This window comes from Plasmodium berghei, assembly GCF_900002375.2.
Source record: "Plasmodium berghei ANKA genome assembly, chromosome: 14".
NCBI lineage: Eukaryota > Apicomplexa > Aconoidasida > Haemosporida > Plasmodiidae > Plasmodium > Plasmodium berghei.
In genome coordinates, this window is record NC_036172.2 from 2,417,713 (window position 1) to 2,439,688 (window position 21,976).

Genomic DNA, 21,976 nt, shown 5'->3' on the forward strand with positions numbered 1-21,976 from the left:
AATTTTATTTACCCTTTCCAAAGCACATATTAAAAAATAATATTTGATTAAGATCTAAATAAGAAAAAAGGCTCAACTCATTTTAAGGAATAATTTTAATAGGAAGTTTATTAATTTGTGCAAATGGACATATATGGATGAAACAGTTCAAAAAATAAGAATTAAATTATGTCTACTTGTATTTGAATAGAATTGTTCTATATATAATAAATATAATGTAAATTAAGAGCATATTTAGGCGATTTTGAAGGATTATTTTAGTACTAATAGTTTTGTTAATGATATTATTTTTATAGATAATATTTAACTAAAGGTTAAAAATATATGTAATACCCAAAGTTGTCTATTTCTATTTGTTTGCTTTTTTAAAAATAATTTCTTTATGGTTAGTTAAGGATAGTGGGGAATGTATGTACTTGTTTATATATTTTTTGACAAACTTTAAATATTTTGTGACCCAAAATGGTGAATGATGTCCCTTGTATCAAAAACTTGTATTGTAAGAAAATAACAAAAATGAAAAGAGTAAAATTGACAGGGTTATTAAAATTATATGTACATACATATCCCCATTATTTTTATTTTTTAGCGGATCCATGGAACAGTGGCTTTGATGACTTGCGAATCTGCACGAGAATTACCGAATCGTGTGGAATAGCATGTAGTTCTGAATATATAGCAGTAAAAAATAAACTATAAAAAAATAAAACATATTTTATTCATTTTCGATAAATTGAGAGATATTTGAATTTTTTATCGAAGATGTTGACTTAAAAAAATTGTTAAGTTATAAAAAAGAATATATATATATTTTATTTTTTATTTTTTTTAAAGACACCTTGGCAAGTTCAAGGGGGAGGAGTAATAGGAGTTATAAAATTAGAAAATATGTACAGAAATCCACCTGTATATAAATTAAAAGGGCATACATCTAACATATTAGATATTCAGTTTAATCCATGCTATAGCGAAGTTATTGCATCTAGCTCAGAAGACATGTCTATAAGAATTTGGGAGGTATGTAATAAAGAAGATAAATCAGAAGAAATAAAAAATTCTTTATGTATATTAAAAGGACATAAAAAAAAAGTAACAATAATTGATTGGAATCCACTAAGTTATTATATTTTATGTTCATCTAGTTTTGATTCAACTGTAAATATATGGGATATTGAAAATGAAAAAAAAGCATTTAGTATAAATATGCCTCAAAAATTAACATCATTAAAATGGAATAGTAGTGGTGCATTATTAAGTGCAACCTGTTTAAATAAAAAACTTCATATAATAGATCCACGTCAAGAAAAAATATGTACAACTTTTAATGCTCATAGTGGAAGTAAATGTGCAAAAAATATATGGATAGATGGATATAGTGGAAATGAGAATTATATATTAAGTACTGGTTTTTCTAAAAATTATATGAGAGAAATGAAATTATGGGATCTTAAAAATATATCAGATCCTCTATGTACAATTTCTATAGACAATGCATCTGCTCCTTTATTACCACATTATGACGAAAGTATAGGAATTATATATATAATTGGTAAAGGGGATGGGAATTGTAGATATTATCAAAATTCTGAAGGTGTTTTAAGAAAAATAAATGAATATAAATCATGTTTACCATTTAAATCGTTTGGATTTTTACCAAAACAAGTATGTAATATATATAAATGTGAAATAGGTAGAATATATAAAAATGAAAATGATAAAAGCATTAAACCTATATCATTTTATGTACCACGAAAAAATCCAAATATATTTCAGGAAGATTTATATCCCCCTATAATTATGCATGATCCTAATTATAGTTCTAAAAGTTGGATAAATGGTAATAATTTAGAAATTAAGAGAATATATATTAAAGAATTAACAGATGATAATATAAAAATAAAAAAAAAATTTAAGAGTGTACCAAAATCTATGGATAGTATACTTATTGGAGATCCTTGTTTAGATAAAAAAAGTTTTATTATTAGACAGTTTACTAAAAGATTTACATTTTTTAAAAAAAATAATAACATTGAATTTAATAATAATAGTTCTGAGTCATTTAATATTAATGATTCTGATAAAAATGAAGGAAATAAAAAAACAAAAATTTCTATTGAAGATAAAGATAATGATGAAAATAAAAATAGTGTAATTAGTGATAAAGTGAAAGAGGAATATATTCAAACTGAAACATCTGAATTTAATAAAATTGAATATAATACTAATTCAAATAAATGTTTAGGCACTATAACATGTAAAAAATTATTTGCGAAAACTAATTAATTATTAATAGTAATATTTACATTAATATGTAGGAAGAAGAAAACAAATTAATATAACAATGTATTATATAATATAAGGAATTAAGATGAAATGAATAAATAGAATCTACAGATATAAAAATAAACAATGAGGAGATCGAATCTTTAATTTCAAAATTATGTTTTAATTACTTTTAAATAGGAATGATATATTTTATATAATCCCTTTTGTAAAATTCAGAAAATGATGAACTGTTTTTTTATGCACCTTTAAATTGTTAGAAACATACATGGGAAAACTTAAAAATCTGATAATTTTTTGTGTAATTTAAAGGTTTAGTTATATATTTTTTTTTTGTTTTTTCAAGATATAATAAATTTATGCAACCTCTACTTAAATGAGAATCTTTAGGTTTAACCAGTTTTTGTTTTATAAAATGTTGTCACGATTTTGAGATGTTCAGTATTATGGTTATATTTTTTTTTTTTTTTTTGTAATAAAGAAAACTCACGAAATAAAATAATAGTGAATATGTGTTTTCGATTTGAAACAAATAATAATTATACTTTTGTATAAAGTAATGGAAATAATAATAATAAATTTGTCTTTTTACAGTTTTATACAAAAAATAGACACACAAAAAAAAAAATTAATAAGTTATAGCATAATAAATAACTCAGATTAATGTTTAAAAACTGTGAGAAAACTACTCACTGAAATTATGAAAAATAACATATGTATAATTATGTGATGATAAAAATAAAAATAATTAACATGGTTTAAGACCATAAATATTCAAGTTGTTTTTTTTTGGAAGAACACATTTTTGAAATTTCTTCAACTATGGTGTTATGTATTTCCTAAAAAATGTGGGGAATCGAGATTATTAATATGTTATGAATTTTTAAAAAAATGTTAATGTAAATAAATACTTTTTTCATAAATATTTTATAAATTTCAAAGAAAGTTTATTAGTATTTGTCACATTATATATATATTAGCTATAATTTTGAGGTTTCTTACTTGAATGCTTTTTGTTGCATCTATGTTTATCCAATAATCCTCATTAGAAAAATGCTCATATGCTTCATAAATTCGTTTTTGAATTTCGAACTTTTCATAAATTTCTTTACCTGAAATATGTATATAATTGTAACATTAAAAAAAAATTATTGCAAATATTATGGGAGAAAAATATATCACTATGTATTTAAGGAGAACCCACCAGAGGTGAGTATTTATAAATTAACAATAGGTAAGCATTTTCTATCTATTTCTTTATATATATATATATATATATATATATATATATATGCATACCGTATTCCGATCTATTTTTTGCATAAGTAGGGGGAACATTTAAATAGCAAACCGCATCAGGTTTTATGAGACCTTTATCTGGATTCATGCACCACTCTTTTGGTAATTTCTTCAAAAATAGCAAAAACGTTAAAATCGTTAAAATGTTAGCAAAAGGAGACTAAATAAGTTATTCATTTCATGTATATATATATACAATATGCATGAAGATATTTAATAATACCAATGCCCCTGACGAATATGCTACTCCAGAATATGCATATCTATCACATATAACCCATATACCGTTTATAAGCAAATTTTTGATTTGATCCCTAAAATATTTATAACAAAAAAAATATGAATATGATTTAAATATATGGTTGAGTTATTTAATTTTATATAGTGATATATATTAATAAGTATAAAATAAAAAAAAATTATAACATCATTTCCCATCTGTTTGCAGAAAATAATAAATGAATTGTTTCATTTGAAAAGGTACTTTCCATTTTTAAATAATTAGCAATTATTTTTCCAATAGTGGTTTCTCTGTCTTAAATAAAAAAAGGTATTATAATTTTGTTATTTTTATTTATGTGTATTTTTAGTTAGTTCTTTTTAATATTGTATACTTGGAAAACACAAATACTGAACTTGAATGTTGTTATTTTTGAGATGTTCAACCAGCAGTTTTGATTGTGTTGATTTTCCCGATCTAATAAAATTAAAACAAAAATATACTAGCAAATTAAAGATAATTAACTAAATAAAAGATTATGACATTCATTTTTTTAGAATATATAAGTTGGTGTAAAATTTAAAAAATGAGTAATTCAATTACATACCTGTCAACTCCTTCAAATACAATAAAATTTCCTTTCTTAAAATTGGTATTAATATTTTCATTTAAATTGTCCATTTTTATTTTTTTTAATAATATAAAAAATTAATTATCATATTTAAGAGAGTTTTGAATTGTTACACTTTGATAAATATACACATATATATATATATGTAACAATACAAAAGATATGTTAATAAATATTATTAAATGGGGCACATAGGGGTATATAGAAAATTGTAATTAATTACGAGGATATAGATATATGGTTTATATTATTTTATAGTATATAGCTAGTTTATATTTGATTTAAATTTTTAAAAATTATTCAGATATATTCACATTATTAATAAAACACAAGGTATTTGTGATATTTTTGATTTATGAAAAATAAATACGCAACAGTGATTTCGTGAAATGCTCGATAATTTAAAAAAAATAAAAGAAATGATAAAATGGAAAAAAATATATATAAATTAAATTGATACTTTATGAGTTTATAATAAAGAAAAAGGTAAAATTAAAAGAATAAAAAGGTGTTATTAAATACGTACTTGGAGATAAAATATTAAAAAAAAATAAAATATGCACATTTTTTCCCTTAAAATATTTCTTAAAAAAAATATTATATGTATTTATATATATAGGGAAAACTTAATTTGTTCATTTTTCTATCTATATTTTCCCTTAATTTTTTATTTTTGTAATAATGATTTAATTATAATAAAAAATTTGAATACTTAAAAACGAAAAAAAAAAAAAATTGTCTCTTTTGATTGGAAAATATATAGTTTGTATATAGAGTATGATTAATATTATTATTTTAGTGAATTATTTATTTATATATGAGTTTTTGTTTTTGAGATTTAAAAATAGTTTTACACCTTAATGTCTAAGATATTATGTGATAGTGGAGGGTTTGTTTGAAAATTTGATTTATAGATCCAAGAAAATATATTATAAGATGTGTTTAAAACAAAATATAGAATAAAATATGGGATGATATAATATTTAATAAATATAAGTGGCCAATGTGGTTTTATATTATCATTATAAGAATTATAAGGGTTTTCAAATATTAATAATTGTGATTTATTATTACAATTTTTATTTTTTGAATTTGTATATTTTTTAGAGATATTGAAATATGCTATATTAAATTCTTGAATTAATTTTTCAAGTATATTAGCATTACATATAATAATGATATTTTTTTTTTCTTGATTTTCAAAAAAATTTTTTTCATTATTTAATATAGAACACCAAATATTATATGCTCCATATTTAACTTTTTCATCTATTAACACATGATAAGTCGATTTTGAAAGAATCTTTAATCTTTCATTTAAAATATTTAATATGCCCAATTTTTTTAAGCATTCTGAATCTTCATCAAGTATATCACTATGGTATTTGTTTGTATATTTTTTTTTTTTTTTTTTATCATCAATTTTCTGTGAATTTGAATGTGTGAATTGTTCATTTTGTGATTCTGAATAAAGTTCAGTATTGAAACTGTTGCTAGTAATAGTTTCTTTTTTCTCTGAATTTATATCATTTATATAATTTTTATTTGGGGTTTGTATTTCAGTAATACAATTGTTTTTATTTATGTCATTTTTAGAAGCATAATTTTTGTAGAGGTTTATAAAAACATTATATGGATAATGTCTTAATGCTATAGACTCAATACAATAGTTAAAAAATTGTTTATAAGATTTTGTATCATATAAAAGATTATAATCTAGCCTATTTTTTATAGTATTAACATTTCGGTCAAATAAAAAAAAATTAAATTTTTTATTTTTTATACATTTTTCAAGTATAGGTAAATATTCGCCTTGCATAAATCCGTTATGTATTCGCGGTAAATATGTAAATTTTGAATAATTGTTATTTTGATAATTATTTATTTTATCTTTATTTGAAAGTGTAAAAAATAATTTATTTAATCGTGTTTCACATAATTCTAAAAATATATAATGAGGATTTATTTTACTAAGTAATTCAGAACAATCTTTACCGCTTGAACTTTTCCCTTCTATTTGGCCATGTAATATACCATAAAAAAAGAAATTATAATTATTTATACTTTTTATTTTAACATATTTTGAGAATAAATCATTAATATTTATATTCATATTATTTGTCAAAATTTTGTTATATTTATTATTATAGTTTGTTTTATCTGTAATTGTAGTGAATAATTTTGTTTGAATAAATTGTAGGGAGCGTTTGTATCCCTTGTTATATTTTACCATTATTTCCATATAACTTTTTATTAAAGGATATGCCTATGGATATATATATATGTATATTTTCTTTTCTTTTTATATACACTATTTTTGAAAATAATATTATAGAAATTGGATTATTTTTTTACTAATTTGATATTTTTGTCAATTTCCCAATTTGTAAGTAGTCTAATAAAATAGACATTTTTTCTTGTAAATTATAGGATATGTAAAGAGGTAGAGTTGCATTTTTTTTTTTTTTTTGAAAAAATATATTATAAAATAATTATGTGTGATAATTGTATATATAAAATAATAAAAAAGTAATATCACACAATGTATATATTTTTGCAATAAGCATAACTTGATTTTTTCATCGTTTCTTATTTTTTGTAGTATTACAAAATTAAGGACAACTTTACTTGTACATTATAAATATTTTCAAAAATATATAAATTATTAAATGTAAAAAAAAAATAATAAATATGTTTATAAGTCAACTGAGGATTAAAATTATACATAAAAAATAAATATAAATATATACAAGTGGTTGTTCGATACAACCAACACTATTTTTTATTTTGTGAAAACCATATGACTATATAAACAAAATTAAGTATATTTTTATAAAATATAAGTTACTAAGTTTTGAAAATCTAGGACAAAAAATATATTTTTTTTTCAATTATACATGGATTTTTTATATGTTAAATATTCTTGCCTTATTTGTTTTTTCTTATATATCATTTCCCGAAATGGGCTTTGAAATATGGAATGAAATGTCAATTTTGAAGTATTGAATATTATATATAATATTTTTATCACTTATTTATAAAATACGAAAAAAAATTGAAAAATAAGATAAATTATACATATATTATGAATAGGGGATTGTAATTAAATATATATAAAATATAATAATTTTAAAGAGCTTATGTTGTTAAATTTTTATTCATATTCTATATATTTATATATATATTATATTTTTTTTTTTTTTTTTTTGCCTTTATAATATTTTAACATAATGTAAAAATTTTAAAAATAGGATAGTTTAGTATTATATATATAAAGTAAATAAAAGAAGATTTGGATAAATTTATATAATATAAATTTGTATGTATAACGCAAAATAGTAGTATATATGCCTATGCGCGATTTATTGTAATTGAAAAGATCTTAAGAACGTGAAAAAATAAATTAAATAAAATGCAAAACGAAATTGAGAAAGAAAATAAAGAATGTAGTAATTTAAATGAAAACATAAAATGTATAAACAATGAAGAAAGGAGTGAAGAAATGGAAAGAAAAGATGATGAAAAGGAAAATTTATTGATAGAAAAAAATACTCTTTGGAGTGATTTGCATATTTCAAGGCCACTTTTGAAAGTTTTATACGAATTAAAATTTGAGAATCCAACATATATACAAAAAGATGTTATTCCATTAGCATTAGAAGGAAAAAGTATTTTAGCTAACTCTGAAACTGGATCAGGTAAAACATTAGCATTTGTACTTCCAATGTTAGAAAGATTATTATATAGTCCAAATATAAAATTAAGAAAAGAAAATAGAAAAAGTATATGTATAACAAAAGCATTAATACTTTTACCAACTAGGGAACTAGCTATGCAATGCTATGAGGTCATAAATAATTTAACAAAATATTCTCCAATAACTTGCTCTCTTTTTTGTGGTGGTATAGATCCAAAGGAACAAGAAAATGAATATAAAAAAAAAAAAGATATATTTGTTTGTACCCCTGGTAGGATTTTAGATTTATTATTAAATTCTTCTAATGATTTTATAAATTTTTTAGAAATAGTAATTTTTGATGAAGCAGATAAATTATTAGAATTAGGTTTTAAAGAAGAGTGCTTAAAAATATTAGATGTTTGTAAATTTAAAAAACAGATATTATTTTTTTCAGCAACATTAACAAAAGATATAAAAGAGCTAGCTAATTTTTCATTACGTAATCCTATATTTATTCAATCTGAAAATAAAAATAAAGATGGCAAAAGTAAAGGAGATATAAATACACAAATGAATAAGAATTTAAAAAGTTTTAAAATATCTGAAAATTTGCATCAAGAATTTTTAAATATTATTAATGAAAAATATAGAAAAGCAACTCTTTTACATTTATGTAATGAGGTGTATAAAAAAAATTGCATAATTTTTTTTAAGACCAGAAAAGAAACACATTTAATGTATATATTATTAAAATTACTTAATTTTAAATGTGAAGAATTGCATGGTTTATTAACGCAAAAAAAGAGAATTGAATCAATATTAAAATTTAAAAATCAAGAAGTTGATTTTTTATTATGTACTGAGTTAGCATCCCGAGGAATAGATATAGATCATATAAAATATGTTATTAATTATAGTTTGCCAGCTAATGTGGTAAAATATGTACATAGAATTGGTAGAACGGCAAGAATAGGAAAACAAGGAACTTCTTGTACTTTTTTCTTACCAAAAGAAAAGGAAAATGTGAAAAAAATAATAAAAGGTGTAAAAAAAAATAATAATTCAAAAATATATAAAAGAGTTATATCAGAAGAAAAAATATTATATTGGGATAATATAATAAAAAAAAATAATAAAAAAATGAAAGAAATTTTGGAGAATGAAAATGTTGAAAAAGAAATAGAAAAATCGAATATTTCGATTAATAAAATTAAAAACTTAATTACATTTAAAGATGAAATATATAATAGACCAAGAAAAACATGGTTTATATCAAATAAAGAAAAATCCAAATTGAGAAAAATGAATTTCAAAAATGGGGTAATGAAATCAGAAGCACATTTAGATAAAGATGGAAATAAAGCAAAAGAAAGCATTAAAGAAAATGAAAGTGATAATAATAATCGTGGTAAAAAACATAATAATGACAATATTAAAAAGAAAAATAGAAATAAAAGAAAATTAGATGACCAAGAGGTCGAAGAAGAAGATGTGAAAAAAAAACTAAAAAGTTATCGTTCAATTATAAGAGATTTAAAATTAAATATTTTACCGAATAAAAAAGATAAGAATAATAAGTTAAAATGGAATAAAAAAAATGAGGATGAAAATGATCATAAAGGTGATTTTAAAATTCATAAAAATTTTAATAAAAATAGGAGGAATATGAATAAAAGGCGAAAATAATCTTATGTCTTTATTTGAAAGCATTTTCATAACTATGTATACATTTGTATGCATACATAATTATATATTAAACCCATTGATAAAGATAATATGTGATAAAATAGTTATTTAAAAATTTTTGCAATTATTTTTTATATACAATCTTTGTAAATAATTATTAGTTTGTATATTTATTTATTTTATTAAAAGTAATGTTTTTCAAGTATTTTTGTAAACCACAATTTGAGTTTGCCTTTTTTATTTTTGTGTATATATTTTATTTTTTTTTATTTATCCTTCATTTTGCGCTGATCATGCAGTGAAATACTGTCTGGTCATAATATTTTTATTTAACTCAAAAGAAAAAAAAAAGTATATATATACTTAAAATAGTTACACTTATTATGCTTTTAATTACTGATATTTGTTTGTAGTCATATTTCAAATTTTATGTGAAATATATGAAATTGAATATAGGTTATATATATGCATTTAAATTAGCCAATAGAAATATGATTACTGGTTGTTTTTCGTTCCATGATTTTTGTAGAATGTTGATGATTTTTTTGGAATTGAAAGAAAAAAAAATGTATAAATTGTAATAAAATTTTAACTAAAATGGCAAATTAAAAGAATTTGGTTTAAAAAGATAGGAAAAAAAATTGTTGATATTTTTTATTTTTTAAATATTTATCTTTTTAAATTTAATAATAAATAGTTTTAATTGGTGACAGGTACATGATTCTTTCACCCCCAAAAAAAGATACTATGCATATATAGATTTTATTTTTTTAAATAAAATTTTCTTTAAAAAAAAAATAATAACGCATATTTTGAAAAATACTTTGTACAATAATCAGCTTTGTTTTTAATAAGTTGTATATAAAAGTTTTATAATAATGTAATTCTTATAAGAGGAAAGAAGTATATAGAAAACTTATTTAAGTAAAAAACATTGCGAAATGGGGAGCTATAATAAAAATAGAGAATGTTTTAAGGTTAAATGAAAAAAATAATAGAGGCTTATAGTTTAACTTATATACATATGCAGAATATATAGTTATGTATGCATATGTTTAATAAGTAGAAGAATATTCTCTATATTTTTTTCATTCTTATTTTTTGTTACCCATAAAGGTTTAATAATAAAAATAAGGGAACTAAAAAAAAAGAGGGGACGAAACGAAAGAAAAAATGAAGGGAAATAAAATGATGGATGAAAATAAAATGAAACGGAAAAAAAATGATAACAAAATCAGAAAAATAGAAGATGATGATAAAAATGAAAAGAAAGATACATTTAATCCACAACTTAGTACTAGGGAATTGAAAAAGATCCAATATTATGAGAATATGTTTAAGAAAATCGAACAACAAAAAGAAGAAAATAATAATGAACTTGATAATAAAAATAAAAAAATTCATAACAATATAAAGAAAAACAAGAAAGAATATAATGAAAAAAAGGATGAGTATATTGGATCAAAAAAAGTAGATAATAAAATCGAAAAATATAGTAAGCATGGGCTCTTGAAAAAAGGGAAAGATAACAATAATAATGATATATGTAAAATAAATAAAAAAATAAAAAAGAAGAAAAGGTTAATGGGTAATTATAAAGGCATATATGAAACTGATTCAAATAGTTACAATAGTGATAATAATGAAATATATTTAAAAAATGAAGATTATGGAAATACTAAAAAAAATAAAATATCAAAATCAAATATTTTTGAAAAAAAAAAATTAAAAAAACAGAAAAATGAAGATAACTTTAACTATAGTTTGTTTAGTAGTGATGATAATAGTGAAAAGAAAGAAAATGTCTTAAATAGTAATTCATCTATAATTAATGAAAAAAATATACAACATATCAATAATATTCATAATTTTAATGAGATTGATAAAAACATAAATCGAACTGAATATAATTATGGTGGCACATATAAAATAATCGAAATAAAAAAAAGGAAAAAGAATAGTAGAAAAAGAAATACTATTCTGAAAATCCATTATGAAAGGGGATATGTATCAGACATAAGTTTTGATCAAATGGATGATAATGGAATATTAGATAATAAGACTATGATTAAAAATGAGGATAATAATTTAATTAATCTTTTGAGATTTAAGATATATAATAATATTTTTTTAAAAAAACAGAATAAAAATATAGTGAAAAGGAAACGATCGTTTTCAGTAAATTCATCTTTAAATGAATATTTTTTGGAAAGTGACATGATTAATTTAAAAAATGCAAATGATTGTAGTAGTACGGATAGTAATTTTTTTGACGATGAAAATAAAATAAATTTGTTATCAAATTTTGAGGATACAAGAAAGGAGAATTTATTTGAATTTTTAAAAAAAACTAGTGATAAAATGAATGAATATAAATGGATAAAAAGCATGAAAATGAACCCTGAACTATCCTATTTAAATTGTATTCCTGAATATGAAAAAGGAAATATTTCAAGCAGAATAAATAGTAGTGTTAAGTCAGCTATAAAATATAAAAATAATTTAAATTTATTTTTAAAAGGAAAAGAAGATTCCTATGAAAATATAAATACAAAATCAAATAGTATGAATTATATTGATGATGAAAATGATACAAATAAAATTTCGTTGTACAATAATAAAAACTATGATGAATGTAATACTGTTAAATTTGTTAATAAAGAATATGATGTTAATTTTTGCATGAAAAAATATTTAAATGATATGAAATATATTAATTTAAAAAAATTTAAAAAAATAAAAAAAGGGAATTTAAATTCATATTTAAAAGGCTGTACACAAATTTTGAATACTGATAAAATTGATAATTTAATTTTTGTCTTAAGAACATTTACAAGTGTAATTGAAAAAGGGGAAGAAAAAATGGAATATAAAAATATGATGAATTTATTAAAATAGTTATACATTATTTTGGAAGGAATATTTATTACAAAACTTATATTATTATAGAAAAATATGAAATAAAAATAAAATTAATAGCATTAAACATGAATGTGTAAAATGAGATTAAATAATAAACACAAAGGATATAACATCATGTTGTGGGGTAAATTGCATCATATTTATTGTGGATTATTAAATTGGCTATTTATATATTCGAATTATTTGTTGTAATTATATTTCGCAGGAATAATACTTAATTATGTATCTTTTTTTTTAGTTAAAGTTAAATGTGTTGGATCCTTGAAGTTATCAGAACAAAAAAAAAATGGTAACGTAGCTATAGATTTTACTAGTTTTACTATGTATATGCAAAAAGATTAAGCAGTTTTAGAATAATGATAATACTTTAGTGAAAATTATATAATTACAAAAGGATTACCATTAAAAAAATAAATTGAAAATAATATGAACGATAATAAATAAAATATTATGCACAATGCAGTTTATTTTTATTTTTTTCGTATTTATTTCTATGACCATGATATACCTTTTCTATTTTCATATTTAATATATTTTTTTTGTAAATTATTGAATATATATCTTCATAAAGTTCATTTTTTTAGTCATTTTCAATAATTTTAATTAATATACCTTTTTTATTCGTTAAAATATGTTTCCACCTATTATTGTTTGAGTAGGCACATGCTAAAAAGGTAGTGTCTATATGGATATCATATTTGCCTATAAAATTATTATTATTTAATTAATAATAGTATGCTTTGTCAACTTTATTAGTTATATTGTTTTATGTTTTTTATTTTTTGCCTTAATTTTTTCGCTTTATAATTTCCCCAAAACTTATGTTGATTTTTATAACACGATTTAATTCATTTACTATCTAAAAAGAAAAGAAATAAAAACAAAATGGTTATTGATAGGTGTTTTTAAAAGCATGATTCATCTTTCATAAGAATTGCAAAAAAAAAAATATATATATAAAGACTAAAGACACAAACTAAGGTATGGGTGTGGGGTTTGCCCATATGGTGATTTTTCAAATAATCACGAATTTTAACATTTGTATACAAAAGTGTGAATATAACAAAAAAATAAAAATATCAAAGGAAAAATATTCAAAAAATTAAAAACATTAAAATAAATAATAATCGAATAATGTGGAAATATGATGAAAACATATTGCTATTAAATAAGAATAAGAGATATTCTGCCTATTTTAGTTATGGTTATAAAATGCTTGGAAAAGTTTGGTTATTTTATTACAAACAATTATTTTCTTGATAGAAGAAATAGTAATTTATATATTTAAGTTTTTCTTGAAATTCTAAAAAAACCAAAACAAATAATATATAATGATATTTTGATCGAGGTAGGAAAACAAAATAAAAAAGGTGTACATATTCAAAAAAATTATAAGCATTTGATATTACTAAATATACTAACTTACTTTATATGTTCTGGAAGCCGTTTGATACAAGCATTGTTTTCCAATCTTTAATAAATTATTTATTAATATATGTTCGAAATGAAGCTTTTCATAACAATACTTTGAAAATCTGAAATGTTTATATATTAATTGAGACAGATCGTATTTAAAATGCTGGTAATTATTATTATAAGTAGATAGGATATTATTTATAACATTTACATTAAATTTTGGATTGATATTATATTTTTTTAAAATTATTTTTTCATTATGCGTTTTGGGTAAATGTGTATAATTTTGGAGATTTTCATTATTTTGGTTATAAATATTTGTAGAATGAGATGTATGGTTTTGTTTTATATCGCAATTTAAAAATAGTGAATTTTGAAGCGAATGAAAATGGTCAATTGTGTTTTGGGAATTATTTATATTATAATATATATTTTTAATTTGATGATAAAAAAAGAAGAAATATATATTAATAAGATTATTAATTTCTTTTTTATCATGTTTAGCATATATTAATGTGTTATAGTTATCTGTTTTGGCTCTTCGTATTTTTTCTTCAATTATATCTTTATTATCAAATACATAAATAACTTTGTGTAAATTATGACAAGTTGATAATTCTTTATCTTTACTCATTTTATTATGTCCGTCCAAATTCATTATTTCGACGTTGAATTTTGAAGAATATATTTTGGGCAATTTGATTATATGGTTATTTAAGGATGTGTTAATTTTTTTTGAAATTTTTTTTATAATTTCGATATTTTTTTTTTGATCTAAGCCTATTATTAAATACTGTGGTTTATAAAGCATAATATCTGACAGCATTAAATTTGGATAGGAAAATAAGGAAAATGATTTTTTATTTTCACTAGCTTTTATATGTATGTGTGAATTTAATATATTAATGGGAATAAAAGAATTTATTAAATAATAAAGAGATGTGTGTTGTTGTATATCAGATTGTTTAATTATGTAAAAATAATGTTTTTGTTTAATATTCGATTTTTTACAAAATTTATAATTATCGTTTTGTCTATTTGTATTTAACTTAGAATATTGAGAAGCAAACATGTCTTTTTGTCCGCATATTTTCAACGAATTGATGGTATTCGAATTTGCATATTTTTGTTCATAATATGAATTGAGATACATATTTTCGATATTAAATGATAATAGATTTTGAATATTTATATTATCCTTTATGTTTATATTAAGTTGTTTAATAATATGTTTTATATTTATTCCGTTTATATAGACATCAATGTAATTTTTTTTTTTCACATACATGTTTATAATCAAAGAAATGATAGTCTTTACTGAATCGAAAACATTTTGTTTTAATGAAAATATATTATTAATATTTGTTAAACTATGAAGATCTGCAATTAGTATTATTTTGTTTATTTTTATTTCGTCATTTTTATCATTATTTCTATAGTTTTCCGTTTGGGGGGGTTTAATATTTATAATGGGGGATAAACAACCTATATAGTTGCCAAGGTGTATGCTTCCACTTGGCTAAACAAATTAAAAAACATGTTTATGCATGTAAATTTGTGTATATATAAAACAATATGTTATGTAGGAATAATAGGGAAACTGTAAAAAAAATGATAATATATGCACGTAAAAAAAAATTAAGTTGGATATATATTTTTACTTTAATTCCAGTTAGAAATGTACATGTATTTTTCAGTTGGAATTTTTGTTTTTGTTTGTTTATTGGAGGAGTATTATATAAGTAAAATATATTTTCCCATTTTTTTTTGATTTTAACATTTTTATAAAAATTTATATGAATAAGTATAAGAAAATATAAAAAGATTATTTTTCCTTTTTTCATTATTATATTAACAAATGTCCTAGAAACAATCAAGAAATGGAAAGAATTCCATTTCGTTTTCTTGATATTTGTAATTTTAACAAACTTTCTTCTATTATGTCATTATTTTAATTCCGTCTCTTTTTTTTCGTATATCATGATATTAATGAAAATGAATTAAGTAATAAAATAATGTTATATCCATATAAAATATATTGATAATAATTTATATATATGAATATATTTATACTAATGTTGTTTTGTGCTTTTAGTTTGTAACTATACAAGTTGGAATAGTATTTTTACTAGCCTATTATTAAATTGGAATAAAAATTAATAAAGGAAAATAATTTTTTAAAGTAGCAATGATTTTGAATGATGTGTTTATTCAATATGATATACAAAATATGAATATTTACTTTTTCGGTTTTCTTTATTTTAACGATTACGTCTCAATTTTTTCAAAAAAAAAAATATAAAAATTGATGATAATATGGAAATGTTTTCAAAAGGAAAAGAAATACTATATGATAAAAATTTATTATTATTAATATTTTGGGTTAATAAAAATGATATTTTTAGCCTTTACATTTTATTGTGAAATTGTTATAGTTTTGTTATTTAAAGGGCAAAAATATATTTATTAATTGACAACTATAAGTAGAGCGATTGATAAATATCATTGTATGATGCCAAAAACTGTATTAATAGTTTATTACAAATTTATAATTAATTAAAATTATTACGAAAAATAATGTTTTTTAAAAAAAAATAAAATAAAAATTTCCAACTATTTTGGAAGCATTTTTAAACAATGGTGTAAAAACAAAACAATGTGAAAAATATGGTTTGTAGATAATGAGGTAATGAACTTAAAAAAATTTGTGTATACAAATATGTAACTGTATGCTATTCGCATATTATTTTTCTATAGACGGTAATTATAAAAGGTAAAAAAAAAAATTAAGACATAAGATTTAAAAAAATATATACATCGAAAAAAGAAAGTAAACGATAAAAATTTTCGAATCAAATATAGTTAAAACTCAAAAATGTCTTCAAGAGAATAATTATTCGAATTTACAAAATTTGATATGTTTTCAGAATTTTGTTTGATTTTTTCATTTATTTTGTTAATAATAAGCTTTCTTTGTTGCAACTTATTGGCTAGTTTCATTTTAAATGAGTTTTGACTATTATTGAGATTTAAAGTGTGTTGAATGTCAATTATATCAGTATCATGATGAGGATAATTATATATTCCTGCATTGTTGGTCAAAATGTTTACATTATTTTGAACATCTTTGTTATTATTATTGTCATTGGTTTTGTTAGTATAGTCAGTTTTTATTTTCTCTTTATTTTTATTTATAATATCATTTACTAATTTTTGGTTGTATAAATTATTTAGACATAAATTAATTACATCGGGGTTATAAATAATTTGTGTTTTTTTTTGTTCATATGTTTCTTTAGAATGATTTATTAATTCATTGTTATCCTTAGATATTTCTAGATTCTTAGTCGTAGTATTACTTTTTATGATATTTTCCATGTTATTATTAGTAGTGTTTTGCTTCTCTTTTGTTTCGTTATTTTCTGAATTTATATTATTTGGAGAATTTACAATTTTTGATGTATCTTTTTCTGTTATTATATTATTTATATGACTAGTTGTTTGTGAATCCGTATTTTGTTCATTTTGAGTATTTGAAGTTATTTGTTTGTTTAATGCATATATATGAGAATCATAAATTACATTATCAATAAATGTTAAAAATGACAAAGATAAGATATTAATTAATTTATTATCAATATCCATATGCGATGAAGATTTTTGTGATTGTTCAGTTAATGTTTTAATATAATTATTTAAAACATTTATTTCTTCAGCGGCATTATTTTTTGAGTTAAAATAATTTTCAAAATTTGATTGTTTTTTTGTATTTTTTGTACTTAATGAATTTTTATAAAATTCTAATGAAGGATCTTCTTGACAAATATTTTCATAAAAATTTTCAACAGAATCAGTAGAACTATCATCATCCGTTTCATCTAAAGATTTTTCACTTTTACTAGAATAGGAAATATTTATATCAATATGATCAGTTTTTTTATTTGATTTATTATTTAATTCTTTAAAATAATAATTTTGATTAATAAATTCCAGATGACTTGTATAGTCCATGCCTTCTAATTTTGCATTGTTTAATTTTATATAATTAATATAATTTTTTTTATAATTTTTTTTTTCCCCATTTTCTTTAGTTATAAAGGATTTAGCTTTCGAATCATTATTATTTTTTTTATTATATTGTTTTCCAGTTTTTTTTGTATTACGAGCATCTGAAGGTGTACCATTGTTATTTATAAAACTTTGCTTATTAAGATTGTTTTCAAATTGAGATGATTCTTTTTGAAGTTTGTCTTTTAATTTTTTATCATTAATTGTTTGGCTATTATTGTATGTTGGAGCTAAATTACAAGATTCTTGTAGTTTTTTTAATGTATCTGGTTCTGTTCTTTGATTGGCAAATTTTAAATTGGGTTTGTCAACATTGTTCATTTCGCCATTATTATTATTGTTATCATTTCCAGTTACTATCGAATGTAATTTATCTATTCCACTTAAAAAGTCATCATCATTATCATTTTTTTCTGATATATTATTTTCAGTCATTCTATATATATAAAGAATATATTACTGTTTGTTTATATATATTGATAAAATAAAAAGTTTGAAATAATTTGGAAAATGAAAGAAAAGCAAATACAATATTGTAGCGAAATAAACCCTAATTTACATAATAGTTATGAAATATGAATTTTAAATAAACAAAAAAATGGATTATTGCATATATATTATGTTTAAAGTGGAAATATTAAAATATTTCCAAATAAAAAAAATTAAAATAATAAACAAAGGAATAAAGACTTTGATAGAACATTTTCAGAAAATTGCAAATGTATTATAAAATGCCCAGTAAGCATATTTATATGCATGAATTTGTGCATAATTAAAAAATTGTTTTATTTTTATTTATTATTTTTCATTATGAAACTTTGTTTATATTTTATGAAAAGTATTTGTGAAAAACTTTTAACATAATCATAAAAAAAGTTAACATGCAAAATTAAAATAAAAATGTATTACTTTTCTTTATTTTAAGCACACGCTTATAAATCGAAGCATTAATAGAAAACATTTTTATAGTATAATATTATGAAATTTGAGTTTGTTTTATTAATGGGGAAAATAAAAAAAAAATATAATATAATTTAAAAGAATGAGAAAAGAAACTTTTAATTTTTTTTATTTTCATAATTATGTCAAAAGTTAAATTTTTATAGAATAATATATAATGGATGCATGTACAATGTAAACATAAATTTTGTATTTAAATATGCTTTATTAAGGATAAAATAATACATAATAATTTGAGGGGATTAATTTATTTTAAAATAATTAAAATATTGTTTACATAAATAATATTCAAAAATTTTATTATCAATACACGTAAATAAAAATGAGAAAAATTGGTATATGATATATAATGTCTACAAATGATTGAGCAAATAAAGCAGTCCTTTGTTGAAATAAAAGATAGCATATATATCTACATGGAATAATATGAATTTTCCATACCAAAAGGAATTAAAACAAATTATAATTATCACGACAGACAAATTCAAAAATAAAAATTGTATAAATACAAAAATAAAAGAAAAAGGTGAAAATATTATTAGGTTGCCTTTATAATTATAAAGTAAGAACTGATCGAAATTATAAGATAGAATTTTATAAATGTGATAAAGAAAAAAATAAGGAACACATATATATATATATATATAAGATGGTTGTATACGTCTTAATTATTAGTCAAAATTATTTTGAAAATAAACTAAAAATATATATCAATAACTGTTAGAAATAAATAATAATGCATGAACTAATGAAATATGAAATTAATTATAAAGCTATATGTTTTTTTATTTTTTTTTTATGATTTGCTTTTAACATTTGTATATAGCATAAGTGATAAATGTATAAGACATATATGGAAAAATATTGGATATTCGAAATAGTAAAGTAATTCTGTTCATTTTATAAATACTATTTTTTTCTATTATTTGAAACAAGTAGTGTTTAGCGTGTTTCACGTTATAAAGGGTTGTAGATATGTATTTATGCTTTTAGTGGAATGCTAACAAAATTAAAATGGGATAATACGTATTCATATTATAAAAATTCCTTATTTTTGCTACCTTTAATGATATTTATTTGTATGATAATATAAAGGAGGGAAGGTAACAAATTTGATACAAATGTGAATTTATATTCATTGATATATAAAATGATGTTGCATATTACTGTTTTGTTTTATCTATTTAAATGTAGAAAACATTGGTTAATGGATTTATACTATTTAAAAAATTTCCATTAAATTTTAAGAAAAATATAAAAATAATGTTATTTCAACTTTTATATTTTTTGCGATTGAAATTGAAACAAAATGCATATTTTTATATATTTTGTAGATAATTCATTTATTTTTCAAATAATTATAAAAATAAGTGGGAAACATAAAAACCCAAAATGTTACAATAATATTAAAACTATATTTAGTAGAGTTATTAGTTTATTCTTATTTATGAATTGGTATATTAAATATTGTTATATATTAAGAAATTTTTATATAAATACATGAATTGCTTTTTTGAGAGAAACCTAATTTATTATATACAAATGTATATTTCAAGTAAAAGCAATGAATATATTTAATATAATTTAAAAATTTGCATAAAAAGCAAATATAGAAAGCGGGCATGGTCTAGTGGCTATGACGCCTGCCTAACACGCAGGAGATCCCGAGTTCGATCCTCGGTGCCCGTATTTTTTAATTAAATTTAATAATATTATTTTTTTTTGCATATATTTTAACTGATATAATACAAACATGGATATAGAGTGTAAACAAATTGCTAATATAAAATGAATAAAAATAATTATTAATAATGGTATATGATATATAATAAAATATTTTTATCATAAAATAGCGAAATATATATTTTATTAAATGATATAAATAAAAAACATATAATATTATTTAATAAATTATTGGGGATATCTAATATAGCTTTGACAAGTATTATTCTAAAACTGTATTATGATTGCCATAGAGCAACCTTTTTGGTGTTAATTTATGACTTTCATAATTTTATACAAGCATTAAAAGTTATAAAAATTATATATATCATTAAGAATTATATATAAAAAAACATATTATTTACATTATGGGTATTAAATATTTATATATTGACTAAAAAATAAGACACATATTATTGCATAAGCATTATCAATTATGCGAATAATTCTATATGTACACATAGTATATTATATAATATGTCACAATAAAGGTTATTTAATAAACTATAAATTATGTTATTATCAATATTTATATTGTTACAATTAATTGTAATGTATGTTTAATTAAATCTTTATAATGCATATGATAAAGGAATATTGTGCTTGGTTTTTATTAATCATGATGATAAGGGTTTTATATTTAAATAATTGAATTCTTATAAATTCTACAAGCTATTGGATGAATATAAACATAAACATATATATATTTATAATTGATTATGGAAAACTATTTATCAAAAATAATATAAAATTAAATAATAATCATAACAAACTTGCAATGTTAATAAAAAATATATTAAATATATTTTGTTAAATTGTTTGCATAACATGGAGATATTAAATCACAAATAAATGATAAATTAACGCAATTACATTACAATTTATGGATTTATGGTTTTAAAGGAATAAATTTAGCATAATTTTATATTTAAATTAAATTGAAAAATAGTAAAGAAAAAAGGTCTCGCCGGGACTCGAACCCGGGTTAGAGGATTCAAAGTCCTCGGTGCTAACCACTACACTACGAAACCATATATACGCAAGTCAATATATATTATATTTATTATAATTTATTAAGCTGAAAAATAGT

General features: G+C 20.3%; 7 protein-coding genes and 2 non-coding genes across 9 annotated transcripts; 4 read left to right on the forward strand and 5 right to left on the reverse strand.

Moving 5' to 3' along the window:
• Positions 1-462: 462 nt before the first annotated feature.
• PBANKA_1464100 (coronin) lies at positions 463-2,283 on the forward strand (the record flags this gene model as incomplete). The annotated part of the gene is made up of 3 exons (XM_034568030.1): positions 463-499; positions 590-681; positions 835-2,283. The coding sequence occupies 3 exons, from the start codon at positions 463-465 to the stop codon at positions 2,281-2,283; spliced, it is 1,578 nt and encodes a 525-aa protein (XP_034424468.1).
• Positions 2,284-3,041: 758 nt separating this feature from the next.
• Positions 3,042-4,483, reverse strand: PBANKA_1464200 (thymidylate kinase, putative; the record flags this gene model as incomplete). Its single annotated transcript, XM_034568031.1, has 7 exons — positions 3,042-3,122; positions 3,286-3,395; positions 3,583-3,691; positions 3,806-3,896; positions 4,009-4,117; positions 4,197-4,279; positions 4,410-4,483. 7 exons carry the CDS (start codon positions 4,481-4,483, stop codon positions 3,042-3,044), a joined length of 657 nt encoding a protein of 218 aa, XP_034424469.1.
• An 800-nt stretch (positions 4,484-5,283) lies between these two features.
• PBANKA_1464400 (conserved Plasmodium protein, unknown function) lies at positions 5,284-6,666 on the reverse strand (the record flags this gene model as incomplete). Its single annotated transcript, XM_034568032.1, has 1 exon — positions 5,284-6,666. The coding sequence occupies one exon, from the start codon at positions 6,664-6,666 to the stop codon at positions 5,284-5,286; it is 1,383 nt and encodes a 460-aa protein (XP_034424470.1).
• Positions 6,667-7,845: 1,179 nt separating this feature from the next.
• On the forward strand, positions 7,846-9,798 carry PBANKA_1464500 (ATP-dependent RNA helicase DRS1, putative; the record flags this gene model as incomplete). Its single annotated transcript, XM_034568033.1, has 1 exon — positions 7,846-9,798. The coding sequence occupies one exon, from the start codon at positions 7,846-7,848 to the stop codon at positions 9,796-9,798; it is 1,953 nt and encodes a 650-aa protein (XP_034424471.1).
• Positions 9,799-10,971: 1,173 nt separating this feature from the next.
• On the forward strand, positions 10,972-12,696 carry PBANKA_1464600 (conserved Plasmodium protein, unknown function; the record flags this gene model as incomplete). The annotated part of the gene is made up of 1 exon (XM_034568034.1): positions 10,972-12,696. The coding sequence occupies one exon, from the start codon at positions 10,972-10,974 to the stop codon at positions 12,694-12,696; it is 1,725 nt and encodes a 574-aa protein (XP_034424472.1).
• Positions 12,697-13,996: 1,300 nt separating this feature from the next.
• Positions 13,997-15,980, reverse strand: PBANKA_1464700 (tryptophan--tRNA ligase, putative; the record flags this gene model as incomplete). Its single annotated transcript, XM_034568035.1, has 3 exons — positions 13,997-14,023; positions 14,147-15,655; positions 15,798-15,980. 3 exons carry the CDS (start codon positions 15,978-15,980, stop codon positions 13,997-13,999), a joined length of 1,719 nt encoding a protein of 572 aa, XP_034424473.1.
• A 1,018-nt stretch (positions 15,981-16,998) lies between these two features.
• PBANKA_1464800 (conserved Plasmodium protein, unknown function) lies at positions 16,999-18,639 on the reverse strand (the record flags this gene model as incomplete). The annotated part of the gene is made up of 1 exon (XM_034568036.1): positions 16,999-18,639. The coding sequence occupies one exon, from the start codon at positions 18,637-18,639 to the stop codon at positions 16,999-17,001; it is 1,641 nt and encodes a 546-aa protein (XP_034424474.1).
• Positions 18,640-20,780: 2,141 nt separating this feature from the next.
• PBANKA_1464841 lies at positions 20,781-20,853 on the forward strand. Its single transcript has one exon. It is a non-coding gene; the product is annotated as a tRNA-Val (tRNA).
• A 992-nt stretch (positions 20,854-21,845) lies between these two features.
• PBANKA_1464861 lies at positions 21,846-21,917 on the reverse strand. The gene has a single exon. It is a non-coding gene; the product is annotated as a tRNA-Gln (tRNA).
• Between the last annotated feature and the right edge of the window lie 59 nt (positions 21,918-21,976).